Genomic DNA, 23707 nt, shown 5'->3' on the forward strand with positions numbered 1-23707 from the left:
AAGGTTTATGAATTAGGAAAATTCCAGGGTTTAGGTTTAGGAATTCTGGAAAGATCTTATATTCTTGTGGATTTTTCCTCCCAAATTTTCAAACATTTTTAGACAGTGTCATGAAATATTTCATTCCTTTTATTAGGTAAACTTTTCCTTAAAGCTTTGGCTAAAGGCTGGTTTGTGAATTAATTGGTCTTTGTAAGACATTAGTCTCATTGTGGTAATATCTTCTTGAAAAGTCATTGCTACAATAAGAACTATACTTGAGAATTTACAGTGAATCTCACAGAGCAAGCTGAAGTTATACATACTGTGATCATTCCTTGGTCTGATCTCAGTCTTTTATTCTCACTGGGGGCTAAAAGATCAGTCCTATGGCATCCTGGAAGACGAGAGATATCCACATGTATCTTTTTACTAAGCTGGTTCTGACAGCTAAATTGTAGGATTCTTTATTTCTAAGACATTGAGTTAGAATTTCTTCTGGTGTTAGTATTTTATTGTGAGGAAGTGATATGGAAATATACATGCTTTAAAATCTGGTCTTTAATTATGGTTCTTAGTAACCAGTAAAAAATATTTATTCTCAGATCTAGTATAGTTAGAAGTATGGGTAAAGTAATTTTGTTCTTTTTTTTTTTTTTTTTAATTGAAGCCATCCTTCTTTCTTTATAATCTGTTACTATTATGTTTCTAACATTGTTCCATGGTATCACTGTCTTGGTATCATCCAGTCATCCTGGATGGAAAGCCTTGGAGACAGCTGCTACTTTTTTTGGCCCTGTCATTTACCAAGTCCTGTTCATTCACCTTTTTATCTTTCTTGATCTTTTGTAGTTCAGGACATTATTACACCTATGGCTGAGATTATTTCTGTAATCTCAGCTGGTCTTCTCTCTTCATCTATACTGTTACTGTAGAATAGTGTTTTACATGTCTGATTATATTACTTATTATTATTATTATTTTTAATGTTTGTTTATTTTTGAGATAGTGTGAGTAGAGGAGGGGCAGAGACAGGGGCACAGAGGATCTAGAGTAGGCTCTGTGCTAACAGCAGCAAGCCTGACGCAGGGCTCAAAACTCACCAACAGTGAGATCATGATCGGAGCTGAAGTTGGACCCTTAACCGACTGAACCACCCAGGTGCCCCATGTTACTTCTGTTTTAAAAAATATTTGAGGGCTCTCAATGACCCACAGCAAAGAATACACAGTTTGGAGTATGACATATGGGCTTCCATACCTCCATACATCTACCTTTTTATTCTTTCCTCCCTTTACACCTTAAGCCATCCATTATATATATCTGGAATGGTGTTAGTTATGTACTGTCCTTGAAAGAATTGAGAAAATAGTGCTGAAGTCCGTTTATATCTTGTGTGATTCAGATGAATAGCCCCAGTTGAGAAAGGCACTAGTCATTTGTGTACATGTTCCAGTCTCCCACTTGATTGTAAGCCCCTTGAATACCATGGGTGTATTGTAATCACTACTGTCTGTCACCTACTGTTTGTAGATATAACCACTCTGTAAGTGACGAATTACTGAAGTGACTTTGTTGCATTTAGAGTTGTACTGAGATGATAATGCAGCATGCCCTGGATTCCTTTAATAAAAAGCTTTAGGGCTTAGTTTTAAGAAAAATATTGAGGCTGTATGTCTTTAGGGTAGAATAAGTTGAAGTATTCAGGCTTTTATAAGAGAATGTCAGTATTCAGTTCTTTCTGCAATCACAAGCTTTGAAGCATCCTTTTAATTTCCATCACCTAGGTCCTTTTCTTTTGCCTGTGCTGAAACTGTCTTTCCACATGTAGGAATTTGCTCTTGTATCTACAGTGAGTAAACTGAACACAACTGGTTTTTCTAGTGCCGGTGAGTCAAGAATAGGAGGGAATAGATGCATTGACTCTATGACTAAGAAGTCTTATTGTGGTTAGAGTTAATGTGGTTTCAATAAAAGTGTTTGCATCGCTCTCAAAACCATACGTGAGCTTCAGTTTCCTGTTAATAAGATCTATATTTGTGCTGATAAAAAACACTTGCTGATAAGAAAGCAGATTTTAGGAACTAGAAATTACCTACCTTTAACAAGGTATGAAGTTAACTTCTTGTGCATTTTTAAAGGCTATATAAATAGTACTGTAGTATTGCAACATTAATACTTATTTAAGTGACATCAGTCTCTTCAGTTCTTTGCATCATGACATTTTGTCTAGATTTTGGTCTGATAGAGAATAAAGGCTGTCAGATGTTTGGGATACTGAATTGGGCATACAAAATAATCCTGTTGACCTTAATATTAAAATAATAATAGGTTGTCATTTCATGCTCTGCCAAATTACTGTCCACTGAGAAACCAAGCTGTCTGAAAATGCTGTGTAGGACTTTGCTGTTGAACATGAGTCTGTATGTGTACCCATTTAAAATTAATAAGATACTGAAAGGGTAGCCTAACATTCAACCAAGCCAGTTTAGGAAAGTGTGCTGCTTATTTATTTGGGGAGGATGAAGGGGAAATTTACTAAATTTAAGTGAGTATTTAACATGCTAATATTGTTATACTTGCAAAACCACATCTTGAAATAGGTTGACTCACTTTCTCTTTTTAATTCTTTTCTTTTTAAGAATTTATAATACTTGCTTGTTATAATAAGACAAATTCTACAGAAGGAAGTGTGTGCAAAAGAAAGGAGATAGAACCATTTGTTCTTCCTTTTTTTTTTCCTTTATCATTTTCCTGAAATAATCAATTTTAACGGGTTGATATGTATCCTCTGACACCTTTTTCTAATCTCATTCGTTTGAATACATGCTTTCCTTCCCTTTTATAAACTACAAATCTTATTTCACAATTGGTTTCTTTTAATTTAAAGGTATACTGAGGATAGCTTTTCAGCTCAATACTTTTCAGTCTCATTCTGATTAAGTGATGTGTTCTTAAGTGAAACTTAGTGGAGCTCTAATGTATGCTCATGAAATTTCAAAACTTGATGTTTTATTAGCTTTGAGTTGGTGTTAGGTTTCTGCTAAGACCTGGAGTCTACATTTCACAATATTTTTAACTGTCTTATTTTAGTAGGTTTAAAATCTGGTGATATAATGCTCTTGTCTTGCAGTTGAGCATCTTTTTTTTTTTTCTTTTTTTTTGGTACATGCCTAAGAAATAGTTCAGAACTACTGCAAATGTCTCTTTCTTCTGTGTTCTACCTTTGTGTGTGATTATTTTTGTTACAACTTAAATTACAACTAAGTTTTATGTATACTTCTAAACTGATTGTTGGGAGAAGTGTCATAAATTATTTGTAGACTTGCAGCTTGACAAAAAATTACTCTCTTAGGCATATATGAATTATTTTACTTAACAAATGAATGGACAAGTCTGCTTGAGATTTGCTGAAATTCTATATCCAAAAGCAAAAAAGAAGGGAAGAGGAGAAGGAAAAAAAATTAAAAGCTTTATCCAAAGTTTAAAATGAGTTAAAGCTGTACACTAAAGTTAATAATGGAGCACTTTATTTCTAAAAATGACTTCCACTTAATTTTTAAAATCTTGAGTTCAGTTTTTCTTTGGACTGTGGAGGACCGCATCTTCCAATTTACAAATGGGACTGATGCATATAGATGAGAGTACCTAATTTCTCCTTTTTCAGGGTGCCTGGGTGGCTCACTCAGTTAAGTGTCCTACTTCAGCTCAGGTCATGATCTCATGGTTCATGGGTTCGAGCCCCACATTGGGCTCTGTGCTGACAGCTCAGAGCCTGGATGGAGCCTGTTTCGGATTCTGTGTCTACCTCTCTCTCTGCCCCTCACCTGCTTAGCTCTGTCTCTCTCTCAAAAATTAAATAACCATTAAAAAAAATAAAAAATTTCTCTTTTTTCTTATCTGGCAAGATGGAAAATAGGAAGAAGTGACTTTGATTTTCTCTCAACTCTACTTCCTGGACCTCATCGTAGATCTGTTCCTTCATTCCTAGCTACTTCATCACTGTCAAGTCTTTTCTGTTAATTTGAGACAATAAAATGAAAAGGCCCATTTGTTAGTGAAAAGCTGCTTGTATCACATAGGCTGTCGGGTGTTCGGTGTTCGTTCGGGTTTGTTTTGTTTTAGTTTAACCACTCACCTAATGCTTCAGAGCCTGTTGTGTGCTGGGCATCATGCTGATGTGTGGTGATAAGCATCGGAGGGACAGTTCTTTCCTTTTGAAGCCCACAGTTAGTATATAAGGGAACAAAAAATAGGTTGGTTGATTGGTTGTTTGGCTTTGCAGCTTGGCAGTGACAGGCAGAGTAAGAAGGGAGCAAGAGTGGAGGAAAAGAGGAGAAATGTCTGACTCCAGTTATTTAGTGACCAGGAGCCATATCTGGGACGCCTATCTAATGATAAGTGCTCAAAACCTGTTAGCTATTATTGCTGCCAGAGTAACAACTTCAGAATTGTACTCGAAGTTGTGTTTATTGAAGCCATTGAAGATACATATTTATATGCCAATACTTGGAAATTAGCGTAATAAAAAATTTCATTTTGAGTACTCTGTCAAGGACTACACGGAGCACTTTACACAGATTAATCTTTCAACACCCCAAATATAGGTTCTGTTTTATTAAGTCCATTTTATTGACAAGAAAAACAAAGGACAGATAGGTGAAGTGTCTTGCTCTAGTGTCAGTCTTTGGAATGGTAGAGTCTGGGCCTTTATATCCAAGGATTATTATTCACTGAAATGATTTTAATTGAGTGGCTTATTTATTCCAGTAAGTAATTAGGTGGGGTCTGTAAAAAACTAAAGTAGGATAAAGAGGACGATCAGAGTATATAAAGTATGTTTAAAGTATTTTGTTTTTTTGGCTGATAACTAAATCTTTATTTACATTTATGTCATAAATAAAGGAGCAAAATACAGGGAAGTTTTGAGAAAAATATTACAAACACCTACCACTCAGAACAGACATTTTCTTACATCTACTTTGGATCTTTAGGAAAACGTAATTGAAATAAAACATTATTGATAAAGTTGAAGTCCCTTTTGTATCCTTCATCTCCAAAACGTTTCCCTTCTCAGATACAACCTTGTATACCCTTTGAGTTACTGTTTATATAAAAATATAAACAACGAGAGGTGCCTGGGTGGCTCAGTTGGTTAAGCGTCCGACTTCGGCTCAGGTCATGATCTCACGGTTCATGGGTTTGAGCCTCAGGTTGGGCACTGTGCTGATGGCTCAGAGCCTGGAGCCTGCTTTGGAATCTGTGTCTCCCTCTCTCTGCCCTTCCCCACTCATGCTCTCTCTCTCTTTCAAAAAAAAAAAAAAAACATTAAAAAATATAAACAATGAATATTTATAAAGTCAAAATAGCTTTTATCGTAAGTACATATAACCCTGTAGGTAAACATAACCATCTTACCATGCCATAATTTATAGAATATGTAGTGATCCTTTTCCTTTTTGCAGCTTTACTTGAAGAATACAAATGCTAAAATAAATAAAAATTTCCTCTATCCTTAATAATAAACCTGATGCTTTTGAGCAGTGGCCAGAAGGAGATTGGTCTCTTCAGACTTTTAACCTCCCCCCTGCTAACTACCCTGAGGAGCTACCTTCTCCTTAGGGAACTTACTCAGAACTTATTATGGAACTGTCTCATCCACCTCTGTCTGCCTTTGCCTTGCTTTCAGGAGTTAGTTGAGAGAAACTGGAGGAAGTAGGAGTTGGTGCATCACAGTGGAATTTTGAAGATCTAACTGGATAGAATGATGGCTGTGCATTTGGCGGTATCAATATTATTGAATCTGTTAATGTATAATGTCTTCCTAGCTCAGAAACATTTGTTCTGATACATACACTATATTATTTCTTTATATATTCTATTTCTATCTGCTTGGCAATAGTCTTTTTTAAAATTAGCAACTGTAAAATTTCCTACAGCATGAGATAATTAGATGACTAAGATGAGACAAATTCAGAATTGGTCGGTTTTCAAATACTTTGTGTAGGGGGCAGGGGGTAGGAGGGGTCCTTAATTCTTCTTGAGGTCCTAAGAAGATATTTAGTGAGTTATCCCCCTGTTAGGTATATATATGTATATATGTGTGTGTATGTATGTGTGTGTGTGTATGTATATATACACATATGTGTATGTACATACACACACACATAAAATATATCAATCTTGGAATGATTTAAGTAGTAAATAGGAGAAAATTCATAGTATATGTCCTATATGTTTATAGTATATAAATGAACCAGAATCTATAATCTAGAAAGATTTATTTGTATTCCTGTTCTGTATATCTAACTGCCTACTAAACATCAGCAATTAGATATTTCCAAGTAGTTAACATTCAGGGAAATAATCTCTCCAAACCTCATTCTCAGTAAATAGAACCAGTAACCATTTGGTTGCACGAGTCATTGTATCCCAATGCCATTTTCGTACCTAATCTGTCTCCCTCTAGTACTTACTCCATTTTTCAAGGATCCTCTCCCCAGGAAAATCTTATTTAACCTGCCAGTGTAAGTCAGTTTTCTCCTTACAGGTGCTCAGGATACTGAATTTCTTTTTATTGCAATTATTTCATAATTATGCATTCATTAGTGTGGTATCTTTGATTAGTCTTACTCCTCCACACTGTAGTAAGCATCACGAGAAGCCAGATAGTCAGTGTCTGGTGCAAAGTAGGCGCTCAGTAAAGATTGGTTGAGTGAATGGAGAAGTCCTAGTCATTATTTTCTGATATTTGGCAATATAATTTAGTTAAATTTCTTTCCCCCTTATGGAATAAGCAGCGAAGTCTCTTTCGCATCCAGGAGCCTGATGACTTGACATTAATGTGCTGATTTGTTTTTTACTGTTCTCTCCAGTTATAGTGCATGATAGTCAAGTTTCATTTTCTGTGTTGTGAATTCAGATTGTTTTTTGTGTGTTTGTTTGTTTGGCTTGGTTGCTTTTTATCCATGTATTTCAGTGATTTAATTTTTTTGGATTCTGTTTTGACCCTTTTATTTTGTAACATAGTTTACACATTGAGGCCTGTCGTTGGCATCTCTTGTTTAGCTTGATCATTCTAGGACTTATTCTCATGTTCATTTATTGAGAAGTATATTGAGCAAAGATAGACTTTTTGGTAAGATGCATGGATGGCACATACTTGCACAGTGTTACTTGCAGTGGTAGGTTTGTTATCCCTGTTACAATTCCTTGTAAAACAAAACCTGAGACATACCTATGCCCTGGGAAGCTAAAGTCTAGTTATTCATTTGGCATGTATTTCTTTCAAAGAGATGAATTTTACTCTGGAGTACTGATAAGATGTTGTGATAGTAGGATTAGCTAAGCCGTTTAGATGAATTATAAATAATCCTGAACCATTATCATAGGAGAAAAATCAAGAAGGAAGAAAAACTAACCTGCTGGTGCAGATAAATGAGTTGTCAAATCAGTGCTATTCTCTGTATAAATATTGTAGAGATATTAGAAATGGCGGTTATACTCAGCGATTGGAGGGGATTTGAAGGAGGGGATTTTTATATTGGTGACAGTATTTCTCTTAATTATAAATTTAGGCCCTTAACTATATTAGGATGACTGGGAAAATGAAAATCTTATTTTCAAAAGTCTTGTCAGTATCTAAGTGTCCTCAGACTAAAAAATATGTATGGATACTTGTTCTCATGGCCACCACTACTTGACTTCTTCACTCTTATGTGGCTAGTAAGTAGTCAACAGTGGGCCTGGCCTGTCACTGTGTTCTACTTAAATCTCATTTTTAAAATTTTTTCCTCAGTCTTATTTTCTTACCCTAGTATATTGTTTATGTTGCACACACAAAGACATCAGGAACATTTTTCTATTATGATTCTACTGTCTTCCATGAAAAGGGAGTGAAGCAGTTCAGGAAATAGATTTTAGAGATTCGTAAAACAACTGTTAGAGTGTGGGCTGAGAACCAACTTCTAGTTACATAAAAATGTCTCCTGTGCTGCTCCTGGTTTTTGTTAAAGGCAATACTGCCCTCTCGTGTCCAGAAGCCAATTCCAAGATATTTTCTCAATTAAATTGCTCATTTTACTCTTCCAGTTGAGACTCTAGAACTTCTTAGAAAAACACGTAACAATTACTTAAGACTCGGAAGTTTATTGGATCAGGTAACTTGGGGTCATACCAGAACCATGTATATAATAATACCCCTTATCTGAAAGGTAATGTCCAAGTTTTTTGTTTGTTTGATATTACTTTCCTCTGTTTATAAGGAAAGTGTTCCCAACTTTTATTTTAAAAATATGATAAATTGGATCATTGCCAATTTTAAAAAGCTAAATCATTATTCTCTTTCTTTCACTTTTGTAACTGATGTGTCATTTTTCATTTCATTCTTGATATAAATCGTAATTTCTTTTGCCTGTGTTTTTTCTTCACAAGCACGCCTTTCATATAATGATAGAGGTAAGATGCATTGATGTTTGTTTTATGGTTGTGGAACTTTTTGTGGATGCATACTGAACATTTTGTTTTTAGATTTTTGTTGTCGTTGTTGCTTTATTGTGCATCCTTTATAAATTTGTTATGATTTTTTTTTTTTACCACTTTTAGTATTAAAAACATGATTGATTTGCCACGTAATAGTTTTGGTTTTCAAGGAATCGTTACCAGCATTTATACTTATCTAAGTTGGAATGTAGAAACAACGGTTTTAGTTGAGTAGACATTAACCCCTAGTGGCTAGAAATGTCACCAGTTTAAATGTTCACATATGCACATTTTTAACAGGAGCTGACTTTCTGGTTGAACCCATTATCTTTTATCATGAAATCTATATTTTCAGATAGTTTCTTGCATCTTTAGCCTCTGTAGCAAATGGGCTAGCCAGTTCATCTTTTGCTGTCTAGAGATTAAGGCTTTATTTTAGATTAGAATTCACCCTTCTCACCCTTGAGAACTCAGAATAAAGAAAATGATCACAGACTACTTTGCAGCTCTTTACTTGTACTAATTTATTCCAGTCTTGATTTTAGTAATTCTAGAGGGTAGTGGTGTTTGGGTAGGTGCACTTTTTTTCAGCTACTGCCATTTGTTGTTTCTCAACATGAGGTCTTCTGATGCCAGAATTGTATAATTTTCATATACAAATGGGTAAAGAAGAGATGTAATCAGAGCTATGTTCTAATACATGTCTTCTTAACTGTGCAAAGTAGCATGGGTATTTATTGCAAGAGAACTAGAGACTTAGGGCAAGTTTTCAGGAATTCTGCACACCTTACCATGGCTCCCTAAAAGGTGGTTTTCTGTGTAGCAGGGCGAAGACATGTTTTATGGATAACATCAGAATGTTGATGTCATTATGAAGTTTAAATCTGAATTTGTCTCTTTGGGTTGTTGATATATTTTAAAGGTATAAATCTTTATTCCTAGAATCAAGTACAGTTGACTCTTGAACAATGCGGGGTGAAGGGAGTGCCGACGCCCTACACGGTCAAATCTGCATGTAACTTTTTACCCCCATCAAAGTACTAAATTTTGTGACTGGTAACACAAACCATTGATTAACATATATTTTGTATGTTGTATGTTTGATATACATACTTACTTTATTATTACAATAAAGTAAGTTAGAGACAAAAAATGTTATTAAGAAAATCATAAGGAAGAGAAAATACATTGCATTATATTTATTGGAAGAAAAAAGAAACATAATAAGTGGACCGCTGAAGTTCAAACCCATGTTGTTCAAGCGTGAACTGCATTGACTTTTGGTGGGTAAATTAGTATAATGATGCTCATAAACTGAAAATAATTTCTGATATTCTTAGATAATAGGATAAATAAAAGCCAAATATTAGAGATACAGTTAAAGCGTCTTACAAATTTAATGAAGAGTTGAAAAGTATGATATAGAATATTCTAGTAATTTTTCATTAAAACAAAAAGGCATATTGATTTGGCACTATATATTTTATTCAGTTAGCTGTACTTCATTAGCTCATTTTGAGTCTCAACTTTTAAGTATTATAGAGTATTATTTAAAAACACATGTATCATTTCTAAAAGTTTTGAGATTTTATACGAATGTGTTTTTGTAGACCTTTTCCTCACCCTTTAAAAATTTGCCAGTGTTCTTAAATTTAAGCTTTTTATTTATAAGTAATTTTGACAACAGTCTGTTTTCAGGTTGTTATGATATAATACTGAATAGAATGGTAATGTCATTGGGAGAGTGACCTAAGATGCTTTACTGAAATAATGGTAGCTTAGAACTTGCCAAACAAAACCTTGGAAACTTATGGGAACCTTGAAGTTTATCTTTGCACTTAGAAAATATTCAGTGATCTTTTCCCCCTAAGTATAGACATTGAGAGTTCTTGCATGTTTCCTAAAATTAAGGTTAGTATTATTTTGAACTGCTGACATATTCTTAATTTGAGATGTGGATTAAGTCATCTCAATACTGTTTTATAGACTAAATCCTAGCTGTGTGGTTGGTACTCTTTAGAACAGAATTGGTGATATAGAATGTTATCAAGAGACATTATCAATTTATATTAAAGTTATTCAAAATCTTAATGTTTAAGTAAAGAGCGATTCTATTCTTTACCTCGTTATTTTGCCTCTTCACCTTTCAGCTCTTATCTGCATACTTTAGTTTTTGTTATCCCTGCTTTGACAACTTGACGTTTCTGACTTATTTCTAAAGAAGGGGGGAAATCATTGATTTTAACTTTATAGTCATTTTAAAGTTTTTCAGGGGCACCTGGTTGGCTCAGTCGGTTAAGCGTCCCACTTCAGCTCAGGTGATGATCTCACAGCTCCTGAGTTCAAGCCCTGCATCGGGCTCTGTGCCGACAGCTCAGAGCCTGGAGCTTGCTTCGGATTCTGTGTCCCTCTCTCACTCTGCCCCTCCCCTGCTCATGCTCTGTCTCTTCCTCTATCTCAAGAATAAATAAACATTAAAAAAAAATGCTTATAAAGTTTTTCAAACATAAATTTTTCTGTTAACGTTAATTAGTTTATGCAGTTATCTAATAATTCTTGGATTTTGAACATGAGTGGTTTCTCTTGCCTCCGCAAGAGTAGTTTTCAACCTTTTTTTCTCCTGTCTCCACATCCACGTAAATAACATACTCTTTTTCAGTAGAATCTCTTATTACAGTTATAAGTGACCAGTCAAGAAATGAGGTAGGGTAGGTTTAGTTTTGATAAAACCTCTCCATAGATTCTTCTGTCCTCTCCCACTGAGAATCGTAACTTTGGGGGCCATACTTCTCTAAGATTTGTATCTGACTTCCTAGACTCCTCACTCTGTGAAACCGCAGCACTCTTTAGCTCTACTGTATAACCTTTCATCTTTTCAATGTGTGAAGGAAAAGCAGCTTTTGTAGACATTTTAAAAATAAACATTTGAGGTTGAAATTAGTTACAGGAAGTATTCTAGTTTATCCTCCTATTTTAAAATAGGAATTCTCAAGCCATGTTATAAAGATTGCCCACAGTGAAATTGCACATTTTTCCTCTTTTATACTTTGCAATGTTTCTATTTTCTGAGGGTCTTTCTAATGTAGATGTCAACTTTTAAAATTCTTGAGTGCCACCAATAGGCTGAATAATACCTAAAGGGAGCACTGACAGTCTTAGGGCATTAGAAGAGATTTTTGTCTTGAGAGGAAAGGGAAAGAGAGCTGCATGGATAAGGGTATGGCACACACTTTCCAAGCGACTTAGATGCCATCCAGGGTCACAGTGTCTGTTGCTGTTGCCACAGAAATTTTAGTTCCTCCTTACAATACTCATTATGCAGCCTTTCAAAACATTTTTATTACTTTGCTCTGGAAGCTTTTCTGAAGGCTTCCTACATCTTGTTTTAGTTGTAGATCTTGAACTGATACGAGGCTTCTCGTGAGGAGTTCGTATAGGGAGGATTCCCTTGTGTTTCATAAATGTTGTGCTCCTGTTCACATCCTGTATTTCCTCCATTTTTTAAATTACCTGTAGCAGTACTCTTCTCTTTCGTTTTACTTACCTTGTACATCTACTACAGTGACCACTCATTTTCTGGATTATAATTTGTACTTTCTTTGCCAGTCAGACTCAGAACACTAATAATTTTTATTTCTGGTCAATTTGGTAATTATAAGCAAAGGGATGAATTGCTAATAGGTTGAAAAATCAGAATGAACGTAATAGTTTGGCTATTCAAAATATTTCTCTTCTGTGCTTTGATACACTTATTTGCAGTGTGTTTGAGAAGGACTATGGGCATTTCTGAGATTAAAGATAAACAGTCACTGGGGAAAGTAGTGGATTTTGAGGAGTATATTTCTTTGAGACATAGTCATAACTTGCTGTTGCTGGCACTTTTAAAATCCTCTTCTAATGAAGTATCAACTAGATGAAACCATTGAAATACTGTTAAGTAATATCCTAAAAGTCACAGAAAATCTTAGTCCAGAAAATTAGTGAGACTAAAAATGATTTGAGATTTCTCCTGCTGTACTTAGATAGCAGTAGTGAATGTTATTCACTGAATGTTATTATGAAAACTCTTGATTCAAGTGGCTTGCCTTATGATCACTATAAATAATTAGTAATGCTTGAGAAATCAGTTTGGGCAAGACTGAAGTTAATGTCATTTGTATGTGTTTACCATTTCTGTCAATTGATTCCTCAGTATACTCCCTTTTTTCTCATATTTAGAATTGATATGTATTGTGTGCTGCTTTTTAATATTATCATTATTGTTTATCTTAGGACCCAGGACCACCCCCACCTTCTCCGTTACTAGGTTTGAAGCCACTACAGTTATTAGAAGTGAAAGCAAGGGGAAGATTTGGTTGTGTTTGGAAAGCCCAGTTGCTCAATGAATATGTAGCTGTGAAAATATTTCCAATACAGGTATGTTACTGTATTTTTCTGATCTGCACATATTTTTTAAAAGATACACCTGGCTCGATTAGTATAATTCAGAAACAGTCTGAAAATACAAACCATATATTTCAAGGTGGTTCTTTGTGATACTGAGGAAAATGGTTACCCCTTTTGTCCGCCTTCTCATCTGAGGCATGGAATTGTACAGTAGTCTTTGGAGTGGTGGAAATACAATAAATGAACACACAGGAGATCTTTTGCCAATAAAAATTCTACAGAAGTGCAAAATGAAGATGAGGATTCCAATAATATAATATCATTGGATAACTTTTAATGTCCCATTGACATTATCAGAAAACAAACAGAAGAATGATAGAATAGCATGCTTGTTTTAGAGTTATTTAAAGGTATTATTACCCGGACTGATTCATTTTGTTTGGTGAATTATCAGAGGCAGTGAATCAGGATGCCCAGTAATTGGTTTACTGTGGACTTGTTTTTCTTTCCCTTTTTTTAATTTTTAAAGTATTTATTAATCTTTTTTTTTTTTTTTTTTTTAAGAGAGAGAGAGAAAGAACCCAGGGGAGGGGCAGAAATAGAAGGGGATGGAGGATCTGAAGCGGGCTCTGCACTGACAGCAGTGAGCCAGATGCGGGGCTCAAACTCATGAATTGTGAGATCATGACCCGAGTTAAAGTTGGACGCTCAGCTGACTGAGCCACGCAGGCACCCCGACTTATATTTCTTTTAAAGGGGGCTTACCTCATAAAACCCTGGTCTAATGCACCTCTGAGCTGTTCTTATGTTTTGTTTTATTCCATTGGTGGTATCAATCTATGATGATTTCTTCTTCCTTGTCTCTTGCTTATACACCCCTCTAGCTAATGCCATGTGTGGTATTGCAATCCTGATTGGGTTTGGTGATGCAGGCTCCACCACTGTATCTTCACAGATCTTCCTTATTCCAAAGTTATACAGTCAAATTAATATACCTATCTTTTATCTTTCTTGCCTCCTCTAAAGCCTGTTAGAGTTGGTGAAGAAGTTTTTTACCTTTTTTTTTTTTTTTTTTGGTAGCAATGCAGATATTTTAAAACTATAGTTCTTAGAGGAAGAGTTGGGTCTGTACTGCTAATATTCACAAATTCAGGGGTCTTCTTTCATTGTTGGAAGAAGCTTAAAAATGAGAGAAAGGCTGGGGTGCCTGGGTGGCTCAGTCGGTTGAGCATCCGACTCTTGATTTTGGTTCAGGTCATGATCTCATGGTTCGTGGGTTCTTGCCCCACATTGGGCTCTGCACTGACAGTGTGTAGCCTGCTTGGGATCCTCTGTCTCCCTCTGTCTTTGCCTCTCCTCTGCTCTCTCAAAATAAATAAACTTAAAAAAAAATTAGAGAAAGGCCTTTGGATATTAACATAAAGGTAACAACAGCAAGAATAACAGTGGCTAATGTTTTATTGAGTGCTTCTGTTGTGTCAGGTAGAGGTGCTTCACATATGTGTACTCTGTAATACGTATCGATACAGTACTCATACATAGAATAAAGCATACAGTATACCTATAATACAACAACTCTGTGGGCAGACACTATAGTCTCCATTTTGTTAATGAGGTAACTGAATGATGATGTAACTTGGCAAAGGTTCTTAACATAGTTTGGATCCAGAGAGTTCCTAACCATTATGCTATGGTGCCTCAAACTTTTATTATTCCATTGTGAAGAGAAACTAATTCTTTATAAGTAGACATACAGTAAGCATGGATCACTTGCAGGCACAAATGAGCGTATAGTATTTAAAATTATTGTATTGCCTATTTATACCCTATTGCTCTCCTATTGACTTTGCGGGGTATTCTCAACATTTTGTTAAGAATGTTTGATATAATGTTAGTCTTTGAACAAAAACATTGTCCTCTGTTGAGATGAAGTCGTTCTACCTGAAATTCATATCTTACAGAGATTATTCTGAATAAACACAAGTAACTTCATACCATGATAAAATTACACTACAGTACTAAATTGTAAGCAGAATGTATTACCATCGTTAGATACAGAAGTATGGCATTTCTGCTAACTCCTATATTTACAAGCAAGAAACACAAAAAAGAATGTTTGAGCGAATGGGGCAGGGCAGGCATTTGTGATGGAGTTGTTACCTTATTGTCAGATTTCTTTTATGAAAAAATAAGATGAAATCAAAGAGTCTTTTAACACACAGCTTTATTTTTAAATTTTGCCTTAGAATCTACTTCAGTTATCTCTTAGATATGGTTTATTTGCCTGTGTTCTTTGCATTCTTACCATTCCTTCTTTTTAACTCTAGGACAAACAGTCATGGCAAAATGAATATGAAGTTTATAGTTTACCTGGAATGAAACATGAGAACATATTACAGTTCATTGGTGCAGAAAAACGAGGCACCAGTGTTGATGTGGACCTTTGGCTAATCACAGCATTTCATGAAAAGGTAAAAACTACTTTTCATTTTAACTCCAGATCAGGGTTGGCTTACCTACTTAATGTTGGCCACAAATCGCTCAGATTTATTTTTCTGGGAACAGTATGTTATTATAGACAGTTAATATTTACAAATTTTTAAAAAAAAATAATATAAGAGCAAAGATGGCAACTTTTTCACCTAACCCTCTACTTACATAATACCAGTCTTCTGTCCCTTATTTCTTGTGCTGCAGTTTTGTTTTTGTTTTTTTGTTTTTTTTTTTTCAACGTTTATTTATTTTTGGGACAGAGAGAGACAGAGCATGAACGGGCGAGGGGCAGAGAGAGAGGGAGACACAGAATCGGAAACAGGCTCCAGGCTCTGAGCCATCAGCCCAGAGCCCGACGCGGGGCTCGAACTCACGGACTGCAAGATTGTGACCTGGCTGAAGTCGGACGCTTAACTGACTGCGCCACCCAGGCGCCCCTCTTGTGCTGCAGTTTTATACCTCTCTCACAAATAATTATTTCAGTGTAGCTAGTGCTTAGTAATTTTCATTTACCATACGTGATCCATTTTTATTACACGGACCATTTTTTAGCTTGAATTTTGTTTCTCACAGTGTAGCCTGTGACAAAAATAGAGGCAAGAGATTTATCTGATGATCTTTGTTCTGTCACTGATTTGTAGAGTAGTTATCACTAAAACATACCTGCTATTTTTCCTCAATTTTTCTACTTTCAGATTTAGTGTGAAAGTACATTTTAATGAAATAGGAAATTGTGTTCTCCTTGGCAGTCAGTTTCGTCACTGTCAGATATAAGTGGCTCTTATACTTCCCTAAATTCTTGACCAAAAGGATGGCAATAATCTTTAGAGGAAGATTCTGACATAGTTTATTGGTCTTAATTTTGGGTTTCCCAGTCCTATGGTGTAACATCTCTGTAGTCTGTATATTTTAACTTTTTAAATATTTCTTGAACTTAAATTTTCAAATAGTCTTTTTTTTTTTTTTTTTTTTTAACTCCTGCCTTCTAAATAGGAGGAAGTCGACTTTGTCTTGTAGCAAAACTTTAAAGATTAGGGGTATTCCTTCCTACTCAAATGTTTACTAAGAGGAAACTTGAACCATTCCAGAAAAATGGATTTTTAGATGTTAATATTCACTAAAAGTAAAGATATGTTGCCTCCTATCATTTCTTAAAAGTAAAGTCTCCATGTCATATGACTTTTATCAAGAGCATAAGTTGTTTTTCCCCCCCCCCCGCCCTTTTCTTTAGGGTTCACTGTCAGACTTTCTAAAGGCTAATGTGGTCTCTTGGAACGAATTGTGTCATATTGCAGAAACCATGGCAAGAGGATTGGCATACTTACATGAGGATATACCTGGCCTAAAAGATGGCCACAAACCTGCCATATCTCACAGGTAGAGCTAAAACTTATACTGTTTTCCCAAATAAGTCAATATTTATTATTTAAATTTTTAATAATCTTGTGGAAAATTTATTTTTCCCCTAATTCTCCAACCATGCTATAGGAGGCAGTTGATTTTCATTTCTTTTTCACATTGGCTTTGAGATTGGCTAGGAAGTATTTTGGATAATGTATATATTAATATCATTAGCAAAATTTAATTATTGACTTACATTTTGTCTCATTTCTGAAAGCATGGATAACATTGAAAATGTATTTTATCTATCACAAAGGAAGAAATTTGTTTTGCCTCAAAACATGATTTATTTCAAGGATAATTATTAGATAGAATTATGGAGAGACTTTGAGTTACCTTTTTTTCTTATGTTTGTAATGACTATGTGATCACTACCTGAGCTGAGGTAGAAGGAGGCATCATTTGGATAACTGGGTTTAGTCAATTGCCTTCATCAGTGAAGCAATAGTAGTTGGACCCAACGATTGTCATACCTTCAAGAGGGAAAATGTTAGTTCCTTTAAACATGGGATCAGTTTGTCTTCTTGTATTCAATTTAAAGATAGTTGCTTTGGAAAAAGACCCAAAAATACAGAGAACAAACTGATGGTTGCCAGAGGGGAGGGGAGATGGGGGGGTATGGGCAAAATGGGTAAAGGGGAATGGGCAAGAAGCTTCCAGTTATGGAAGGAATAAGTCATGGCGTTAAAAGGTACAACATAGGGAATATAGTCAGTGGTGTTGTAGGTGACACATGGTAGCTGCACTGTGGTGAGCACAGCAGAATGTATAGATTTCCTGAATAACTGTGTGGTAAGCTTGGAGCTAATGTAATGTTGCATGTCCACTATACTTCAATGAAACAAAAAAGATTTGCTTTAAAAGTAGTTATGAACCAATTCATTTAACAGATACTTAGCTGAGGGCCAACAGTTGGGTGTTTTGGGTTCCTGGGAGGCATTTCTTTTAATTCAACTCTAGCATAGCTTCTGATTTTGCAAATCTTGAATAACTTCCACCTCAGAAAGAGCTCCCCTTTTTTCTCACCTTCCTGCATATAGTCGGTCTCTTCCTGGGTTTTTGCTTACCTCACCTAGGCCTATAGGGAATTCATTCTTTGGCATCCCCAAAGATTATTCGGAGTAAGGTTCCAAAAAATCTTCTGAGGTGAAAACTGATTGGTTTTTATAGCATTCATGGGTGTGTACCTGTTGCCTCCTGTGTTCCACTGTTCGTTCTGTGTCTGGGCACATAAATTTAACCACTGCTCATGGCATAGATGTATTTAGCTAGAGTATAGTAATCTCTAGGATGAATCCTTGAAGCTAGTGTGTAGAAGAAGATACCTGATGGTTTTAAAAGGGTTACTCTTCAGAACACCAGGATCTAGCTGGAGCTGTTTATGTTTACGGTGAAAAATTTCTGTTACACATTCTTAGAGATGTTACATATTCTTAGAGATGCTTTTTTCTACAACAAAGCTTATGAATATAAGAACCGCTAAGGGACCATTCTAACATGCAGGCCTGTACCAGTAGGCCAGTTCATTTTGTTTGAATATTCTTTGTTTGGTTTCTTAAATTTCAGTTTCAGTGGGAGTTTCTCCAACTATAAACTCTGAAATATTCTTATTACCTCAAAAAACAATTTTATGTTTGGTAGGTAGGAAGGAATGACCTAGACAGTATTTTTAGAATAGCAGCTCTTTAAAAAACTACTTCATGGAGAAAGTTCCTTACTGTCCATGTTATGAAAAATGAGTTTGTCACTCTACTTGTGTACTTCATGGTATAGGGGGAATTTGCTTAAGCTTTTTCTCCCTCTCCTTTTTTCTGTGTATCAGACTTCTATAGTATACACTCCTTTCTCCCTTTCAATGAAAATTTTTAAGAAATAACTTGTTTAAAATTAATTTGAATACTTTGTCTTTTTATTTGCAAGGGACATCAAAAGTAAAAATGTGCTGTTGAAAAACAACCTGACAGCTTGCATTGCAGACTTTGGGTTGGCGTTAAAATTTGAGGCTGGCAAGTCTGCTGGTGATACCCATGGACAGGTAAGGATGATAACTATAAACTGTAAGAAAGAATAATCTTGTCCCATATTTTCTTAGAATGGCATATCTGGATTGAATTGTTCTAAAATTATTGTGTGGTTATTATTTCAGCATCTAATACAGAATGACTCTCTTAAAGAAAGTAATACGTTAAATTTGCTGAGGAAGACATTTTCATGTGGTGAAAGACTGTTAGGAGCTCCAGTGGTTTAGATCAATTCATAAAACAATTTAGACACATATGTCATGGGATTCTGTTTTTAAAACAAATCAAGTTAGAATCCAGCACATTTAAATCTAATTCTTAGGGAGTTCTTAGTATTAACTCAGTAGTTTTAATTTGTTAACTTCATCATCCTAAGAGGAATGGCAGAATAATCAGTCACTATTCATGCTACTGTGTATCTGTTATCTGTTTTTTTTTCCAGACAATAATGATAGTTTCTTGCTTCTTGGTCTTTAGTGCTTCATTACTTCTTAGCTTTTCTCTGAATTCTCTCCAGAGTTCAAAGCACTTATAAAGCCCTGTGCAATGAGCCTGTCTAGTCAGGATCTTGTACAAAGAGCTGTCAACAACAGGAATCTTTAAGAGAGCCAAATAGGAAAGTAACATTATCCATACATTTATCCTCAGAAACTGTAAGGTTAGTAAAGGTGCTTTCACTCCAAAAGATCACCTTTTTGTTAAGAAGACCAGTTTAACCTGAAAGTTGACATTTCCTTACCAAGTTGGTATGATTATCTCTTCATCTTTCAAATCATGGAAATAATTTGGTAATCAAATTCTCAGCTTTCATTTTTCCTAGTATATTGACCTCCAAGAATAGTTATTAAAGAATCATCGCATAACAAATTTTGGCAGTATTGAGTAATAATCTGGTTTAGAGCAGTGGTCAGCAGTCATAGTTCTCGAAAAGTTGACACCAGATGTGTTTGGAACGAAGGCAGTCTTGTGGAGTAGATTATAGAGATGGGAGATTGTGCAGGAGGCCTAGGGACAAACGTCTGAGCTGATGGTGTGATTATCATAAAACTGAAATTGGGAAATACTTTAATCCTCTGGCATCTCATAACCCTCCCCTCCTTTTTTTATGAAATAATTTTGGGACCCATTCATATCTTTTACTGCCCTCTCAACTGGTTTACATGAGAAGGAAAAATAATTACATAAGTGATTCCCTTGACTTTATATTTCATGGACCAGAAAATTTCAAATACACTTTATTGTACATTTTATATACTGCAAAGAATGCTGGAGAAAAATAAGATTTTTATCTTATTAATTCATAAAAGAGGACATTTTATGCTTGAAGGTAGTTGTCATTTCATAAGAAAACTACTTTGGATGGCATACATTTATCTTTAGGAGGTGTTCAGAAATCCTTGCTCCTAGTACAATTAAATAGTTACTCAGAGTAGCAAAACAGAGCTGCTATTTTTTTTCTTTGTCTAATTTAGCATTCTCCTTATTAAATGAATTAAAAACCTGAACTTGGGAGTCTTAGTGATCTATTTCCTTTTTTTTTTTTTTTAAATACTTCAATTATATGTGTATTTGCAGATAATCATCTAACTTCTAGTCTAGAGATCAGTCACCTAAGGATAGAGCTTTTTGGAACCCATTATCTGGGCTACTCCCTAGATCTACAAAAACTCAATTAGATTGTGATCCATCCAGCTATCTTATAAAATTTTTAAGCGTTCATATATGAATACTGTCAACCAAAGCAAGCAATAGTAGCTTGGTAACCATAGTTACATTACTAAGAAATACCAAATTGTTAGGGACAGATATAAATAAAGAATGCCAAGACAGAATTCATGAATAAATAAATATTATAGACTTTATAGAAATAGAACTTTAAAAAGTTTATCCATCCTTTACTTGGCTAATTCTTTTTGTTATATACTAGTTTGTTTGTTTTTTTGTTTTTTTGTTTTTTTTACCAGAGAAAGAGAAACCCTCAAAAAGGAGTATTTTTTTTTAAAGACACATTTCAAACAGGAATCAGAAGGACAACTGAAAAGTAGTTTTTCTTGTCCTTGTCTCCAACAAAACCACCAGTGTTTTTGTGATTACTTCCAGAAGGGGGAAAAATTCTAAGCCAACATCCAGCATGTCTGCTGATGTATTTATTAAGTATGCCCAGAAAGGATCTTAGCATATATACTGTTTTGTTCCTTGCTGTACAGTGTTTTTGGGAATCTTTCCTTATCAGTCCAGGTTTACCCCCACATTTTTTAAGAGCTGCATGGTACTGTTAAAGCAATCCCTACTGATGGAAACTTCCCACTTCCAGTGTCTTGGCTGTTACTACTTGAAATGGAGTAAAATTCTGCTGGACTCTAGTCTGGTGGTCATAATTTAGTTACCTTATCTGATAGCAGACCATGCTTAGTTTTGTTTCTCTTTACAGAATCATAAAATACTAGTTCATAAAGTTAATGAATAAGTACTGTTTGCTTTCAACATCTTTTTCAGGTTGGTACCCGGAGGTATATGGCTCCAGAGGTATTAGAGGGTGCTATAAACTTCCAAAGGGATGCATTTTTGAGGATAGATATGTACGCCATGGGATTAGTCCTGTGGGAACTGGCTTCTCGCTGTACTGCTGCAGATGGTAAGGGAAAAAATATTTTTTAAAAAGATATGCCTACTGCCTACTACACATGTACGAAAAGGGATGATTACACTCAAGGTATTATGTTAAAGTACAAAATTTTTTTTTAGGTAGACTCCAGGTCTCCAGTAGCTTAAAGAGAATTCAGGAGGCAGGGGATGAGGGCAGGCTGCAGAGGGAAGGTATTGATTGATATGTATTGATCTTTACCATTGCCAGGTGTTTTGCCGGGCACTTCACATATGTCTAGCTTATTTCCTAAAACGACTTTGGAGGTAGTTACTATCTTAGTTTTACCAGTGAACAATTTGAGTCTCAAATTTTAAGTAGAAATTAAGCAGATTGTCAGTTTTAGCTTCAAGGTGGTACATGGTAAAACCTAGATTTGAAACTCTGATCTAGATGTAGGGACAGGGCTGCTACTTTTGTAGGTCCTGCAGGTCCTGCCTGCCCTCAGGTTCCAAAGTCAAGTTTCATGGCAAGAGGAGATGGATGAAGAAGAGCTGGGGGATTTTCCGTCCCAAGTCACTCACAGCTGAGTCTGTTCATCACTCCCATGATGCCCAAAATATACCTAACCAGATGGAATTTACAGTCTGTCCTCCATGACAGAATTGAGCATGCCTTTGGATATACCATAGGTTAAATTCTGCCTCCTAAAAGCATTGAAAGTCTGAGCTGATGTAGACATTATTGTGAACACCAGCTGCATTCTCTATCACACTGATTCTAAAGGATTCCTATTCTTTGTTTTTGTTATTTAAATCCTTGTTCAAGTCTTATAAATATTTGCACTGATTGATTATAAACTTGCATACTATATTCCTGGTGTGAGAAAATTAGTCCTTAGTTCTTCTCATAAGGCCTCTATTCTCTTCAATTGTGTTACAGCACTTTCTTTTGGTTGTGCAGATACAAGGCAAACATCTTGACAAATGTAAATTAGCTTGATCTTTTTAAATTTATAATTACCTAAAAACTTCCTGCAGATTGTGAAAGACCATAGAAGAAACTGTAGAGTACTTAAACTAACTTAACCTGTGTTTGTAAGAATATTTTCCGAGTGCTTTAATGGTTTCTCAGTGTAGGACAGACTACCTCTGGTGCATGAAATTTGATTTGGGGTACTGCGTTGTTTTTTTTTTTTAATTATTTTTAAACGTTTATTCATTTTTGAGAGACAGAGTGGGAGCAGGGAAGAGGCAGAGAGAGGGGGAGACAGAAAATCCAAAGCAGGCTCCAGGTGCTGAGCTGTCAGCACAGAGCCTGACGTGGGGCTCAAACCCACAGACTGAGATCATGACCTGAGCCAAAGTTGGATGCTTAACCGACTGAGCCACCCAGGTGCCACTGGGGTACTGTGCTTTTAAGGGGAACTTGGTAGAGTGCTCAGGAATGGACAGCCATTCATTCTTTTAAGATCAGGGGTTTGGCATGGGAGTTGATCCAGACCTAAGAAAGTTTGAAGCAATTTGGATATAATTCTAGCTTAGAAGTTCTATGCAAGGAAGAGTAAGCTTGAACGTTCAGTGTAGGTTGGCTCAAAGTGGAAGAGGAGGTATGTTTATTATGTGCATTTATAGAAGCAGAAGTAGGTTGGATGGCAGATACTCTAGGAAAATATATTTCATAAGAACTTTAATAATATGAACACTCCAAATCAAACCATTAGATATGGTGTTATGGGGGATGTACAAGGCCCTGCCCTTAAGTAATGTGCAGTCTAATTACAGGGATAAAATATACCCTGGACAATTAACTCTAGAGTAAGGTAAGGGTGAACGGTCCAGCTCCATGCTCAGTACGTACATATCCAGTGAGTTATTTTGGATGAATATAATACCTGAGAAATGTAAAGGAGTGATATGGGAGTTTAGAGGAATGAAAAATGCTTTTTTTCCGGGTAGAGGGGTTATCAGAGAAGTTTTTATGAAAAATGAAAAGGGCAGATGCTGACACTTCTTAAATGCTTTTGCATGTGCTATGAAATACTTAGATTCAGGCTAAGTCTGAAATGGGGCAGGAGGGGATGGTGTGAACACTGCTAAAGTGAGTGCTGTAAACTTTAAAATCAGCAACTCTCAGACTTTAATATGTACTGAACTCCTGGTAAAGTTCATGTTCTGACTCAGTAGGTCTGGGCTGGAGCCTGCTATTTACATTTCTTACAAGCGACTAGTTGGTGCCAGTGCTGCTGACCTGTGGACTGTAGCAGGAGCAGAATAGACCCTCTAGAATGCCAATACTCTGAGGCATTGGAAGCGGTCAAGCAGACACGGGCCCTCCAGGCATTGAGGGAGGAGTCTTCCAT

At 35.7% G+C, this 23707-nt stretch overlaps 1 protein-coding gene across 2 annotated transcripts in view; it reads left to right on the forward strand.

Moving 5' to 3' along the window:
- The window catches only part of ACVR2A (activin A receptor type 2A), an 81999-nt gene that overhangs the window by 52577 nt on the left and 5715 nt on the right, over window positions 1-23707 (forward strand). Inside the window, exons 5-10 of one of the 2 annotated variants that reach the window (XM_040474992.1) lie at window positions 8413-8436; window positions 12733-12876; window positions 15174-15317; window positions 16571-16716; window positions 18661-18775; window positions 21258-21396. In XM_040474992.1, coding sequence (XP_040330926.1) covers window positions 8413-8436; window positions 12733-12876; window positions 15174-15317; window positions 16571-16716; window positions 18661-18775; window positions 21258-21396 — 712 coding nt within the window. The remainder of the gene's footprint in view (window positions 1-8412; window positions 8437-12732; window positions 12877-15173; window positions 15318-16570; window positions 16717-18660; window positions 18776-21257; window positions 21397-23707) is intronic. The other variant, XM_040474993.1, reaches the window with a different exon arrangement.

This window comes from Herpailurus yagouaroundi, unplaced genomic scaffold (assembly GCF_014898765.1).
Source record: "Herpailurus yagouaroundi ecotype Mexico unplaced genomic scaffold, PumYag 140, whole genome shotgun sequence".
In the NCBI taxonomy this organism is placed as follows: Eukaryota; Metazoa; Chordata; class Mammalia; order Carnivora; family Felidae; genus Herpailurus; species Herpailurus yagouaroundi.